We start from the raw sequence: 14,438 nt of genomic DNA, 5'->3' as shown, positions 1-14,438 counted from the left end.
AGAGCTCAACAGAGTATCTGAATTTTAAATTTCTGATTGCACTTATTTAATGTGGGTTTTTTCTTCCTCCGCCAGTTCAGGATTTTAAAAATAAATACCCTCAAAATGAAACATTTGAATTATATTTCACTTTCAAGTTGTTCAAGTAAAAATAATTTTAAACTACTTACACAACATTCATTTATCTCACTAAGTGTATTCATATATACTTTTTTAAATATTGTTTTTCCTTGGTAATTTAATTTTTGTTTCTTAAAATATGACTGAGAACACATTATTTTCAAAACCTCTACTCTTGTTCACTTTCATTATGCAGCCTTAACATGGGGTTTCCATAACATGTCTTAACCATAGTTTCACTATACATTAATAGGGAAGATATTTTTTTAAACACTTGTTTCATCAATGTATACTCCTATTTGTAAGCATTCGCCCATAGTAAGTATTTACAGAGACTTTAATTATAAACTAGAATTGTTGTTTTATAGAGGAAATGCTTGTTTTCCTCTATCATTTTTGTTTACAAATATGTAAAAAAAAAAAATAGATTAAGCTTTTGTATGCTTCATGAAACCATAAATGTGCGACCTTGTGAACAACTCAACTATTTGTGTTCAGTAAAGCACAAGTTATGAAAACAAAAGTTCCTTTAAAAATGTATTCTGCCCTGATTCTTGGGTGTTGGTTAACGGCGAGCCATACAGTATTCATAGAGTATGGACTGGTGGGTGGAGAGCTCTGACTGGTATTTGCAAGTGTTTCTGTGAATGGGAAAGTTCTTGGCATTGTTTCAGACATCCCATTTCCGGAAGCCTTACTGTACATTACCATTGAGAGAATGAAATTGATTTACAGGAAAAAAAAAAAAAACCAAACAAAAGGCATCCATTACCTCCCCTTGTCACAAACATCCGAAAGTAAAGTCAATTTATTATTTTGTGTGGCAGGAAAAATTAGGGTGTATTTGTATGTAGTAAAAGATTTGATTAAAGTAGGAAAAGCATGCATCTTGTATATAGGAAAGATTTGTCTTATACTGAGCAGGTTTTTCACACTGTCCCATAGGACTTTCAGGTATTTTTTTTTCTCATGCCATGTAAAACAGTGCACCTGACCACTGTGGCTCAGAAGAATGCAGCCTAGATTTTAGCCTTTTTCAGTTCACAGCTGTCGTTTGTGCAACTTGTGAAACTGGCCATCACAGTGACACCTTTGGGTCACATGAATATTAAATAATTGAAATGCAGTCACTAGGCCTCACTTGTAATTTGGAATTCCGTGAGTCAGTTGTTAAAAGAATGAAAATGCATGATTAGTATTGTAATTGGATCAATCATTGGTAGACCAGAAATGTTTATTGAAATGAATACATTAATATTTGATTTCACTTAGCAGAACAACCTGGTAGACTTAATTTAGCACAGTTTCCAGAAATAATCGCCGTGTGCATGTATTAACATGAGTTCCAGAAGAAGAGAAGACTTGGCCATTATTTTGTCCCAAGCATCAATTAGAACTAACCCAATTTATTAGAGTCGTTTTGTCATGAACTTTGCTCACTTTTGCTGTGACTCAGGTTTCACAAATACTGCATTCTGCTTTTCATATTAACTCACAGGGCTGTAAATATCTAATCTTGCTATGTTTCTCTCCTGATAAATCAGTTCTTCTGAGTAGTCTTTTGTGACAGATAATACAACAAACTAATGACCAAAACCACCTAATGCTGTTTGATGGGGGGTGGTTGGTCAGTGGAAGATGACTTTTATTTTTAATTTCCGAGTGAATCTCTTTAAGAAAAATAATATTAAAAAAATCTGACAATTATCTTTTATAATCATCAGCCTAAAATTAAAGATCAGCAAATGTGGTCTATTCTCTAAAATATACTTGGAATAATGCTTCTTTTTAAAGAGAAGTGTTGTAGCTGAAAGCACTAGCTAAGGAAATACAATTTTTCTTTTAAGCTACTCCATCAGGTTAACTGCGGATGTTCCTGTAAAGTATACAGTGATTCATTTTTGTATATGAAATAAAAAGTAAACTTAATACCACTGAATCATGATGATCATTCTGATGGAAAAGATTGAACTGGCTGTAAAACCTGAAGCAAATACAAACCATAAACATCATTTCCCTGCTTTATTATGGAGTGGGTTTGGAGATTTTCTTTAGAGTTGTTTGTCTTTCAGTAGAAAAGTAATGACAACACTTAATGATTAGCATTAGATATCCATTCATGAACTATTTAGATTTGTTCCTTAAGAAAATAAGAATAGCTGTACTCAGTCCACCACTAGCCAGTAGGACAGTCTTAAGACAGACAGGGGTAACAGGACAAATCTAGAGTCAGCCGACTTGCAGTTTCCAGTTCCAATGCAATGGGAAATCCCATTGAACCAATCACATGTAATAATTGCCAGTAGATATCTTCCAAGTTTGTCAATTCTGTGTTTTGTAACCCATTTATACTTAAGGGATTTGCCACAGCGTGCTGCAGTGGGCTCAACAGTATAATTGTTCTGTGGGAGGTAAGTATTTCTCTTAGTGTTAAAATTAGTATGTGATATGAAAGGGGTATCTACTGTTTGTAACTGCAAGAAATAAAACAATTCCATATTAACATCATCTGTAATGTTTTATTAAGGTATTATATATTACCTCAGTTATTTTTAATTAGGAATGTGCTGTTACATCAATTTTCTGTTTACTCATTGGAATATTTAGGCAATAAGACAAAGTATGTGCTAAAACATATAACATATACATACATCCCACCTACAAGTGCTTAACAATATCATGCTAAAATTGACTATCCTGGGGGAAAGCGTTGCCTAAATACAAATACTTTGGTTTTAGTAGGCATGACCTGCCATGAAATGAATGTCTCTTTTGTGTTGCGTTAGTACTGGAAGTTCACATTTGCCACTTAAAACACTTCAGTCCTTTGTTCTGGAGCCTTGTCTTTTTCCCTTCTAGAATAGGATTTAGGGGAACTTGTTCCCCCTTGTTCTAGCTGTCCCATTGCAATAGAAGCCATGTAGTGACAGACGTCCACGTTTTCTAAAACCACTTGCTGAAACATTCAGTGCTTGTTTTGACAACATTATGCTAAAATTGAATGAATTTAGTGTATACGAAAGACAAGGTATGGTGTTTCAATTTGAGGCATATTACTTTTGCGTCAGCTTGAGGTATGAAATATTCTCTTTCAATGGGAATTTTTATATATAAATCTTAAAGTATGCCTCTTATTATTAATGGTTTTTTAATAATATTGAGTAGCCTTTGAAGTATTTGAAAATAGGTTCTCACAAATAAAAAATGAAATAATTATTTTTATTTTTTTTTTAAGGAGAAACACTTTTGATATGACCACTTGAAGTCATCTGAAATCTATAGTAGTATTTTTGCAGGGCCTATTGTTGTCTGGGTCCATTTTATTTAAACTTCTCAATGGCAGGTATTAAAAGCACCTGCAAAAAACTAACAACTTGCTTCAGTATCTTGCTTCCTTATTAAGACAAATAAAACCACTGGCATTCCTTGTGGGCTTAAATGTTTTTCTTGCTGTGTTTATGTTTAGTTTATATCATAACTGTTCGGAGCTGTATTCTGTATAACAGCAAGCTAACACAGAATTGGGGTATCGAATTTGGGATTTGTTGTGACATCATATTTGGTTTACGTTATTTAGTGAAACCAAGTTAAATATGATGTTGATGATGCTTTTGTTTACTTCCTTGTTTACTGTGTTAGGAGCAACTTAATGCTTTCACAAAAAGCTTTGAAAAGGGACACTTCTTGAATATTTTATATGGTTTCCAATACTTAACTGGCAAGAAAAGCTAGTTTTGCTTTAACTTTGTTTTGCAGTGAGTTTCATTCCAGAAATAAATAGATGCTAAAAATAGGTCTTGGTTTTTACTAACAGATTATATTTGCCCTATATAGAAGCACTGCAACTATCTTTTCATTAATGTACTTGTATTACAGTATGAAATACTGTTTATCATGATAAAATTCAACAAATTATTAATGTTGGCAATACTTTTGTGTTCTTTACCTATTTAGTTCATGGTTTAAATGCTTGCATTTACAGTTAATTTAAAAACACTTCCAGTATTTAGTCCTGCAAAAGCTTCTAAAACTTGGCACTCGCCAAAATGTTTCTCCATCAGACTTCCTGCCTAGTAACTTCAGGACATTAGCAAAACCTCAGTGTCTTACAGTAAGCAAACTTTCTGAAACTGGAACCTCCCTGTCCTAATGTAACAACAGACAAATAGAATTCTAACCATTATTTTTCCTGAAACGTGCATTCAAATGCATATAAGGCAAGGGGAAAACCTAAAAAATAAATATTTTAAAATGTCTCCTGAAATGTTTAATGGATAGTTATTTCAAACACTAGATTGGAATCCTTAGATTAAGTTTATTTTCTTGTATTTAAGAATATAATCTGTCCAGAAATCTTTAAGAGTTTTTAGCCTTAATTTTGGTTGTGATGACTAGAAAATTATTTTGTTTTTGAAAGAAAGGAATGTTAGTCTTTTACGTAGGAAAAAATCGTATTCTACTCATGAAACAAAAATTAAAGAGCAAGCACAATGAAGCATAGCATTGTTGATACCGTCACAGAGTACATATTGAACAAAGTTCATAAAGTTTCTTGCTTGTTACCAAGAAAATTCTACCAAGCCTTGGAGGAAAATATCTTAATCAAAAGTATGCTTATATTATTTCTGGTGGATATCAAAATTATTTGAGGAACACATAGGCCTTGGTTTACTTCCCCTTTCCATTTCACTGCTCATAGAGAATATTCTGAATTAGCTTAAAGTGTAGATTAAAATCAAGCTACGGTGTCTCAATAATCTGCTGCACTTCACCTGGTGAATGCTGACCATGAATTAGACTAAGATTAGGTATGAGAAAATAATGTATTTTGCTTTTTAACCAAAAAAAAAAAATCCTTTACATATATATAATGAAGTGAACCCATACAGAAATTCACAATTCAGTTATTTCATGTCAAATAGTCCTCTCAGGCCTGAGTTTTCTGTCTTTGTGTTTCTTCAAACCTGAAAACAGTGTAATAGAATTGTAATTGTTCGTGTAGTTATCCAGGCATCTTTTCCCATAACCAGTTAGCTTAAATAAACCTGCTTTTATTGTTCATGCATTGTTGGATAACACAACATCACGTATTGAACCACCATAGTTTAAACATTGTTCTTTCTAAAACTGAGCGCTTAAGTGAGGAGTAAATGTTTGCTTTGTTTTTTCAATGCTTTCATTATTGAATTAAGTCCTGGCAACATAGAATAGACTTGTGGCCTATATATTAGCATCTAATTTACTTGCTACTTGTACACACTTTGATACTACCCATTCCATCCTCCCAGAACAGGTCTTTAAATCCTTTCCTCTCTCCTCAAAGCTCTAATTTGTATCTTCTAATTGGGCATCATGTCATGTAGCTGGGCCTGAGGAATCCGTCATATGGTACATCTGGTTCCAAAGTGTGTACAAAAGCTAGTGCTGAGATCATCCTTTGGCAGCTTTGCTTCAATGAGGCTCTTATTTGGGCCTTTTCCCCAGGACACCTGATTTCTGAGGGTACTTGGGGAATTGGCGTTCTTAAAGCTTCTGGCCTGTGGCAAATTGGGTTGCAAGTGGGTGACAAGGCCAAAATGAAAGGGGGGCTGAGAAGTGGTAAACAGTCAGAGGAAACACTACACTAACTTATGCTTTGCTTTTTTACTAAGAAATCAAATTGGGGGGGGGGAGGGATGTGGATAATGCAATATGTGGTTTTAATTCATTTTCCTCCTCTTCAAAGAATTTTTATGGAACACCTGAAGCGCTGTAAATGCTAAGACATGAGAGAGGACTAAAGAAGCATTCAGACTGAGGAGTTCAAACTAACTTTCTTACTCTGAGGCAAAAATAGAATGGAACTTTACAAGAAATAAATATTTATCAACACTGTCATGTGAATACCATAGTTAGATCCTGGGTAACTTGCAGCAATTTAAAAAGCAGATCCTTTTAGAGTTTAATTGCTGATAGGAATAGAGTAGGCAATGCAGAAAGGGGGAGTAAGATGGTGTGGCTACCAGCTGAAGTGAGGCCAATCTGCAGACATCTTAAGGATAGTAGTCTTCATTTCTTAAAATAGCACTGAAAGATAAATATAGAAGCACTTGGGGTTTTGACAGCCCTCTACCTACTCTTGATTTGTTTAAAAAAAAAAAAAAATTCTTAATTTTTTGTTATTAACTACTTAAGTCACCACTAGCCTCGCCATTTGAACAGTGGTCTGTGTCTTAAAATGATTCTTTCCTGAAAACTTAAATAAAAGAAAGGCCTTTCTCTCTTACTTTGGAGACTGCCTTTATTACCACCTACTTGAAAATAAAAATATTATGACACTTCAAGAAAAACAATATAAATCAGGATGAATGGGAATGGCCAATTACTGCTGTGTTGCTTGCTTTGTTATTTTTCGGGGTGGGGGGTTTAGTAAACACCTTTTTTCCAGAGTTGATATATCGAGATGATAGGATCCAAGTAACTTCTTTCTTTCCCCTTTTCCAAAATGCTACTTTCCCATCTGCAACGTCAAAGAATTTTGTTCCTCTCAGTGATTTTGTGTCCTTCTTTTTACAACAGTCTCTCTCATTCTACTGCATGGTAGGGAAAAAATGGCCGTGTTCAGGAGGCAGCTGTAGATTACTGGGATAGTATCATCTTAAATTAAATTAAGAGTTGTGTCATGATAATACGATCATTTTCAATGCTCTTACTCCTCCATCCCCTGTTGTCATGTGTCATATCATACCTGTGGTTGCTCGTAATATCTCTGGGATTAACTATATCAGCCTATGCATGTTTATAATACTTTGAGTGCCACAGAACAAATGCTACCATCCGGTCAATGCTGCAATAGAAATAATTTTGGTTATATGATCAAATTAATATGTAAATGAAATAAACAGAATTTGTAATAATTTCTGCTAATAAACATATTTCAGCAGGGAAGAGGAAGGGAAAAAGCAAGACTTAAGTAGTAAGTACAGGTAAATGTGCTAACCATTGTTGCCTATGCTGCACAGGTACAACTTTTGGTACACCGTCACAAGAAATGAATACGAGTACACAACAAATCATAGAATATGCAGTACCACCACAGAAAAGAACTAGGCGGAAGCTAATGGACTCTCCAATCACAGCTCAAAGTCCTGCTCCATCCAAACAATCCAGTCTCCGTCATCTGGAGGATTCTCTTACCAAGGAGGTCCGCCCTATTGTGTATACGCCAGAATTTTGCAGAGAGCCAGTACAAAGCTGCTGTACGCAGACTGTGGTAAAGAAACCTTTACACCTTGCAGGCCTTCAGGAAGCCAGTGCATGTAATATAGATATGCCAGTGAAAAAGGCGAGTGTTACGGACTCCACATGTTACATAATCCCAGAGTGCAATGAAGATGACATGAACTCAACAGTAATTCTCTATGAAGAGACAGGTGAAACAGCTGAAAATTCTACTGACTCATCTGTGAAGGAGTCACAGCCACGCAGCAATAGCATTTTGCAAAGGTATTTTCCATTTATATGGGCAAGGAATATTACCCAACAAAACAACTTAATCCTGTTTATTTTCATAGCTGGGTTTTGCCATTGATGTAAATTTTGTTTGTAAACCCAACATTTTGAAAATCAAACCCTCAATTTTAATCAGCATCAGATTCAATTCTGCCATTATTTGAAATCAACAGAGGAAGGTGAAAGCTGATCCTGTTTTACAAGATATGTACCAAAAGGAAAATACAGGACTTTTGAAATTGTTTGTGATGCCTCAGCCTAGTTACTTTCTCTAAGCCTTAATTTTCCGATCTGGAAAACAGATACCTTAACCTCTTTGACACTGAGAGATGCCGTTGTTAAAGCTGCCATGTATGTGTGAAGTCCTGCGAAGATATCTCAAGTAATATTGAGAGAAATTTCTGGTATTGTTTTTCAACTTAACATATATTTATTTACAGTTAAGAACAATTTCACTTGACCCTTACCCAGAATAGATTTTACAAAAATATAATTCTTTGATTTCAGACTTGGTCTCTCTTCCTTAAAAAACAAAAATCCTACTTCAGTACTTGAGAAGCCCTCGTATATGGCAATGACTTCTGCTGCTGCGAGAAAAAGAAAGGTATTAAGGTAAGATTAAACAAATTCTTCTATACAAATGAGTCTGTATTAATTTTGTGTGTTCTCACTTCAGTTTTGGTATTGTATTTCAAATCTGAAAACCTCTTATCAAGTCATCTGGATCTACATATGAAATGTTCTGACTCAAATATGTTTGACCATTCAGTTATTTATGTTTTTTTCCTGGCAAGTTGAGTAGAATCTCTTTTACTCTTGGTTTAGGAACGTCTGTTATTTTAACAAGTACAAACTAATATCATGTCTTCCATATCTGCTGTCTAATCCAAATAGAAAGATGGCACACAATTCTGAAAAGAGAAAGTGCATTGTCAATTAAAAATCTAATTTATTTGAAAACTCCCATTTCGTCACTTCTGGTTTATGTCCTGAAAGAGCCTTGTTAGTAGGAGCAGCAGAAAAGCTGAAACTGAATAGACACTAAGTGGAAATGTACTTCTTTTTTTTTTGTTAATATATTTAAGGATTAGTTATCAGATCAGGACTGATAAAACATAGGCCTTTTTCCTTTTTCTTTTTTTCTTTCCAAAAGCAAAAATTGATACAACCTTTTTTTTAATCATATTTAATCACCTGTTGCTAGACAGTGAGTGGAACTGCCAGCTCATACGTCTTCAAAAGAATGTTTTAAGACTGTTGGAACAAGTTCTATAGATAGAACACAGGGTGTGGAAGAAACTTAAGCACTTTTTTGGTTTATTAGCATCTTTGACATAAAAAAAAAAATCTTCCTAGAAGGTCACAGATTTACCTGATGCAATTTCATCTTCCTGTTCTAATTGTTATTAATTGTTGTTCTAAACTGTTTTCCTAGAATTGCTGTAGGATAAGGAATAAACTGTATTGCTCTGTGATGAGAAAAAAGGCACATCTTATGTTTTCAGTTTTTCAAATAGTTTATTATGAATTTAGCAAAATAAATCACCTGCTTTCTGAAACTGAGCTAGTTTTCTAGGTTCTCTTTAGGGAGAGATATGAGAACTTTCAGAGCCTGATTTATCTTAAGGTAAATGTTATAAGACAGACTTCAGCAGTACATTTTTTTTATAATAACTGCGTAATGATTTCCAAACTTACACGTGCTTATCTCTTCCCAAAAGACTAGCTCTTTCTGCTCTTTTATCTTGTTCCTTCTGTGTCTCAAACATGTACTTCCCAGTTTCCAAGCTAGAATAACACTACAGGAAAATCCCACAACTTTTTTTCCTTTTGGGGAAAGTCCCTTTCTGCCTTAGACTGTTAACTGTCTGTAAAGCAAAACTCTTTATTGTTTTATCTAGCAGTTGGAGATGAAGAGAAGGAATGAAAGCTGCTTATTTGTGAAGGACAAAAGGAATATGCTCTTACTTTTCAGATAGCGCCTCCTTTCCTTTCTCCTCTTTACTTTTACCCCCTTTCTCCCATGCTTTCCCTGTTTGAAGTAGTTCAGTCATTCATCTCCTACTAACATTAAAATAAAAATATAAATTTTAGACATATTCTGTCCCTTAGAAGTACAATTTGAAGCAGTCATATTGCTAGGACAAGGGATAAGAGACAAGTCATCCATAATACAGAGGCCGCTTTTACTAAATAGCGTTCCATTCTTACTGGTGTTCTCTTCCAAGAAGCATGCATGAATAGATCTTAGGTCTGGCACAAGGCAGGTCTTAGTCTTTGCTGCTTGCTGTGTATTTTCATTTATTATTATTAAGAAAACTAGTGTAAGTTAGGGGACTGTAAAGTAGAAATAATACAATATCATTAGAGGAATGGGAAAAGCACAGAAACTGGGGACATAACTAGAATTAGCTTGTTTATGAGGCTGTTTTACAGAGTGGAACTGACAAAAGTTAGCGAGGCAAATGTAAAAGGGTGAGATCAGATAGGTTCATAATTTTCACTGTAGATCTTAACTCCATCACATAAAAGGCTTTAAAATATAGAGGGTTTGTCTTAATGAATTTGAAGCTCCAACAGCTTTCTTGCAGCTTAGCTAAAAAGTCTGCTGTGAAGCCACCCCCTCCAACTCTGTTGGAGGCTGTAGAAAAATTATTGTAACAATAAAAAATGCGATTTGTTCAATAAACACAGCTTGGTCATTTCAAGGATTTCATGCATGCGTTAAGATTATTTCTTAGTATAATTTGCATGCAATGACCATCAAACTGGCTTCTGTTGTTTCCAAAAAAACTGTGACATATTGGTCTGCATTTTAACGTAAATGGCAACATTAGTTCTTATTTTCACAGTTGAAACATTCTTGTAAAGCTTTAAAAAGGAAAAAGGGGAATAAGAGCCATATATATACATCATGAATAAATAAGTTTATTCCTTGCATTCTGTTATAAACTACCAATACTGGAAAATATCATTTAATATATTTCTACATTGCAAGGCCTAAACTACTGTAACGTAGCTTAATCACTTCAGTGAAAGCAAACTCTTTTCTGGATGTTTTTCCAGTTCTACATCAAACACTGGGTTAGGCAGCCTGCAAGACCCTGTTTCTGCCAAACGCATTCGACAAGAGAGCCATACAGCTTTGCGAGTACCCAAAATAGCAGGTAAGTGTCAAAACTTGAATGTATGACACCGCATTGGTAACTGTTTGTACAGGACACACAAAATTGAGGTTGATATTCAGCATTTTGCCAATTTAACAGCATGTATTGCTGTGATCAGTACACTAAGCCATTGTTTTGAATAGTATATCCGTTCATTAAAAAAAAAATTAAAATCTGAATGTCTAACCACTTCTCTCGATGGTATCTAATCAAAACTCGATATTACTACAAGCTTCTTGGGAAAACCTTTTCCTGACAGTTAAGGTCTTCTACCAAAAACTATTTGTGCACTTAGTGGGAAATGTGGTGAACTTTATTACCAATTTTATCTTTGCCAAGAGTGGTTTATCAAGAAATAAAATCCTCTAATCATTTCCATACCTGTTTTTAACTGTTTGCTTTGTTTTGTAACACTGCACTGATTTGTTTTACAGATATGTTTTTTTCAGAGACTTATTACTTAAACTTTGTGGCTATTTTGGGCCAACACAATAGCCGAGGCAAAAATACTTTAAAGCAATATTAGGAATAATTTTGCTTCTAACAGATTGCTGATAATAGTATTATCAGGTGGTATTCCCTGAAAGTCTGCTGCAATTACATGGTTTCTCTCTAAGGTATATAAATCTTTACTGTAACAAAGTCAGTTGCAAATAATTTTTTCAGTAAATGTGTACTAAGGTCTTTTGTTCACAAACTTCCAAAAACCTCTGCCTTTCCTGGTGCATGGCATTAAGTTGCTTGGCACCTACAGTGGATCTTAATGCACTAAATCCTTACAATTTTCCTTTTCTCTCTACCCACTTGTCTCCTTTTCCTCTATCCTCAGAAATGCAGGTAATGATCTTTCTTAGTACAGCTTCTTGGGCAGTTTAGAGGAGATCAAAGATTGTTTAAAGTTTTAGTCTGCCGTTCTTATGAGATAGTCCACTTGGGTAGCTTTTCCCAGTGGCATAGGCAATACTCCAGTTTTACAGCACATACGTGTGTTTCGCATAAGAACTGATGGGAGGGAGCAAGTATGTATGAATATGTATTATTCTCCATTCATGAGAAATGTTGAGGTTCTATTACAATAAATTTTCTGAAAAATGTAAGTCTGAGGCTAAACATTGTCTAACAAATAGTTACTTATTTGGCAAAACGCATACACAGTTACCTCAGTATCAATTTCCGCTACTAAAGACTGGGTTATGAAGTGACCAAAATCAATCAGTACTGTGGTATTATTAAACTATGTAAGGAAGCACCACAGTCTGAAACAGATAATAGATTTTTTGATTCTTCAAAGTTTAACTGAATGTAAAGTATATTTTATGTTCAAAAGCATGCATTACAGGAGAAGAATGAAATATGACCAAATACCTAAGAGGGAGAGCTGCTTTCAGATTAAATAGACAAAACTTTCTTTAATGACATAGCGTTCACTTTTCAAAACTGTTCTATAATAATAAGGATTAAAAAAATTTTCACATATTTCTACAATTTCATGTAGACCACTGTGGCTTTTTAATAGCATCTCGTGTCAATTAAGGGTCTAATCATTGTACTTTCTAGGCAATTAGCACACTGGATTACTGAGCTGAGAGTGATTGCATTTTTGCTTAGCAAAATTAGGCTTTCAATAAGGAAAAGAAATATGTCTAAAAATTCTTAGACATATTCTGAAAAGGAGATAGGCCAAATTCTGCTTGTGTTTATTGAATGAGTGTTTCCTATTTGTAATAACATTTCTTTTTTCACTAGGAATTAAAACAAGGAGCTGGAAGCAAGAACAGGATGTGCCAAGAAACCTAGTTAGAAGCTTTTCTGAAGGAAATGTAGCATTGGGTGTTAAATCAAGGACATCAAAAAATCTTCTACTTCATGTTTGTAAGAAAAAAAATAGGATTTAGTTCTGAGTTCATCCATATTCCGTCAATCCATCCAGGACTGATGGATAGCAAATGAGAACAAGGTGACTTCCGTTTTCCTCCTGTGAATTGTTTTCTGTTAAAGATGTCTGTCTCGGTAATGCACTATTTCAGAAAGAACCACTTTTTGGAAATTGAAGGATTTTGTTAAATTCTGAAATAAAATAAGTTCTTTTCTTGTCTCCTGTTAAAGCTTACAAATGGCTTTTGGGTATTAACAAAGGAATACGGAATTTCATTTGGACTTGTGAATGGAGAAGTGCACAGTAAACCTTTTGCCATAATGTTTGTGAGCATTTCCCTGTGTTTGTGACTAACAGATTAATACTTCAGACAATGCAAGTCTTTAAGGGGATCAGTGGTGCTGTAATTTTTAGATGCTAGTTTAAATTGCTTACCTACAGTCAGTCTTAAATTTCTAATGAGAATTTTGTGATACAAAAGTTAGAAGAATTGTTTTAACCTGCTAAATTGTCTTCACTGAAACTTCCTAATGTTAAAGTTGATTTTCATTTGGAAGCAAGTCACACAGATGTTAATATTAAAATGTGTTCATGCTTAGCATTAGGATGCTAGACTTTATTCTTGGATATGTTATTGTGGATAGATACTAGCAAAGTAGTACCAGGAGACAAAGATATTTATAAAAAGTGTTTGTAAGGAAGTATTATGTGTAAATTTTTTTTAGCCTTTCTATTTTTAGTCTGTTACTTGGTTGTAAATATTCCTGGTTTATTTTTCAGGTTTTTAATTCAGTTGTAAATAGGATAATTACATTAATTACTTTGAATAAAATTTTAATAAGAGCAATATAATGTGAATTGAACTTCTAGGGGGAAAAAAAGTGCCTTTTTGCCTCTTCTGTTTTGAAAAATGTCTGATATAAGTACACGTAGTTCATATTGTATCTCCTGATAAGTGATTAATATTCAGAGACAAAGTAGTTATATGCAGTTGTATTGTAGCCTTGACAGCCTGCCCATCCTTAAGAACACCATTCTAATGTGTCTGGTCTGTACAAATGTAAGTGTATACATGAATTTCCCCAAACTAAGGAAAACTACGGGAAGAAGCCCAGTAACTAGTTCCAGTGGTGTCAAATGACCATCTAGAGCAAGGAGCTTGCAACCCAATCAGTTTAGCAACATGAAGTGTGGTGCAGAAGAATGTCCTGGCTTTCAGCAATAGGAATGGGCTCAAAAGAGCTTCACAGGTTGTTATCATTATTGTTATTCTATCACAAGCTTTCCTGTGATAGAGAACTGGACTCCATGATCTAATAGCTTTTATCAAATTTGTTCCTGAAATTGATTCAGTATTCCAAATGTTTATGGTTTTATACTTTTATTTTTGGTCTCTATAGTCTTTGATATTTACACAAACTAATATAAACCTTCTTCCCAGTAATACCTCCCCCTAGCTATCGAATGCGGCGTGTTTATTCTTAACACACGGAGGGGGATTTTTCAGAAGGCTGCTGAAGAAGGAAATGGTAACTGCCTGTATAAGCTTTCAGGACCACTTGTGGGAGGAGCAGGTAACATTGCAGAGCCTGACTTCATCAGGGAAGTTCAAAGAGGAAGGAATGATTGCTTGAGAAATAGGCATTGCTAGTTAAAAATAATGAGATGAGAAAACGTGAATCCTCCTATTTGCATTCTAAAGGGACTAAAGGTGATACAGCTGTGGTGAGCATGAGGTCATGCTGATAGCATAATGAGGACTGAGAAAATATTGGCTGTGGAAA

The 14,438-nt window shown here is 34.6% G+C and overlaps 1 protein-coding gene across 1 annotated transcript in view; it reads left to right on the top strand.

The window, feature by feature from the left end:
- KIF18A (kinesin family member 18A) overlaps positions 1–13,476 on the top strand; it is a 41,935-nt gene extending 28,459 nt beyond the window's left edge. The window contains exons 13-16 of the mRNA XM_063332380.1: positions 7,122–7,605; positions 8,119–8,223; positions 10,678–10,778; positions 12,525–13,476. Coding sequence (XP_063188450.1) covers positions 7,122–7,605; positions 8,119–8,223; positions 10,678–10,778; positions 12,525–12,673 — 839 coding nt within the window. The 3' untranslated portion in view covers positions 12,674–13,476. The remainder of the gene's footprint in view (positions 1–7,121; positions 7,606–8,118; positions 8,224–10,677; positions 10,779–12,524) is intronic.
- Positions 13,477–14,438: the final 962 nt, after the last annotated feature.

The sequence above is a fragment of the Chroicocephalus ridibundus genome, chromosome 4, assembly GCF_963924245.1.
Source record: "Chroicocephalus ridibundus chromosome 4, bChrRid1.1, whole genome shotgun sequence".
Classification (NCBI taxonomy): Eukaryota; Metazoa; Chordata; class Aves; order Charadriiformes; family Laridae; genus Chroicocephalus; species Chroicocephalus ridibundus.
This window is presented reverse-complemented; position numbering and strand designations above follow the sequence as displayed.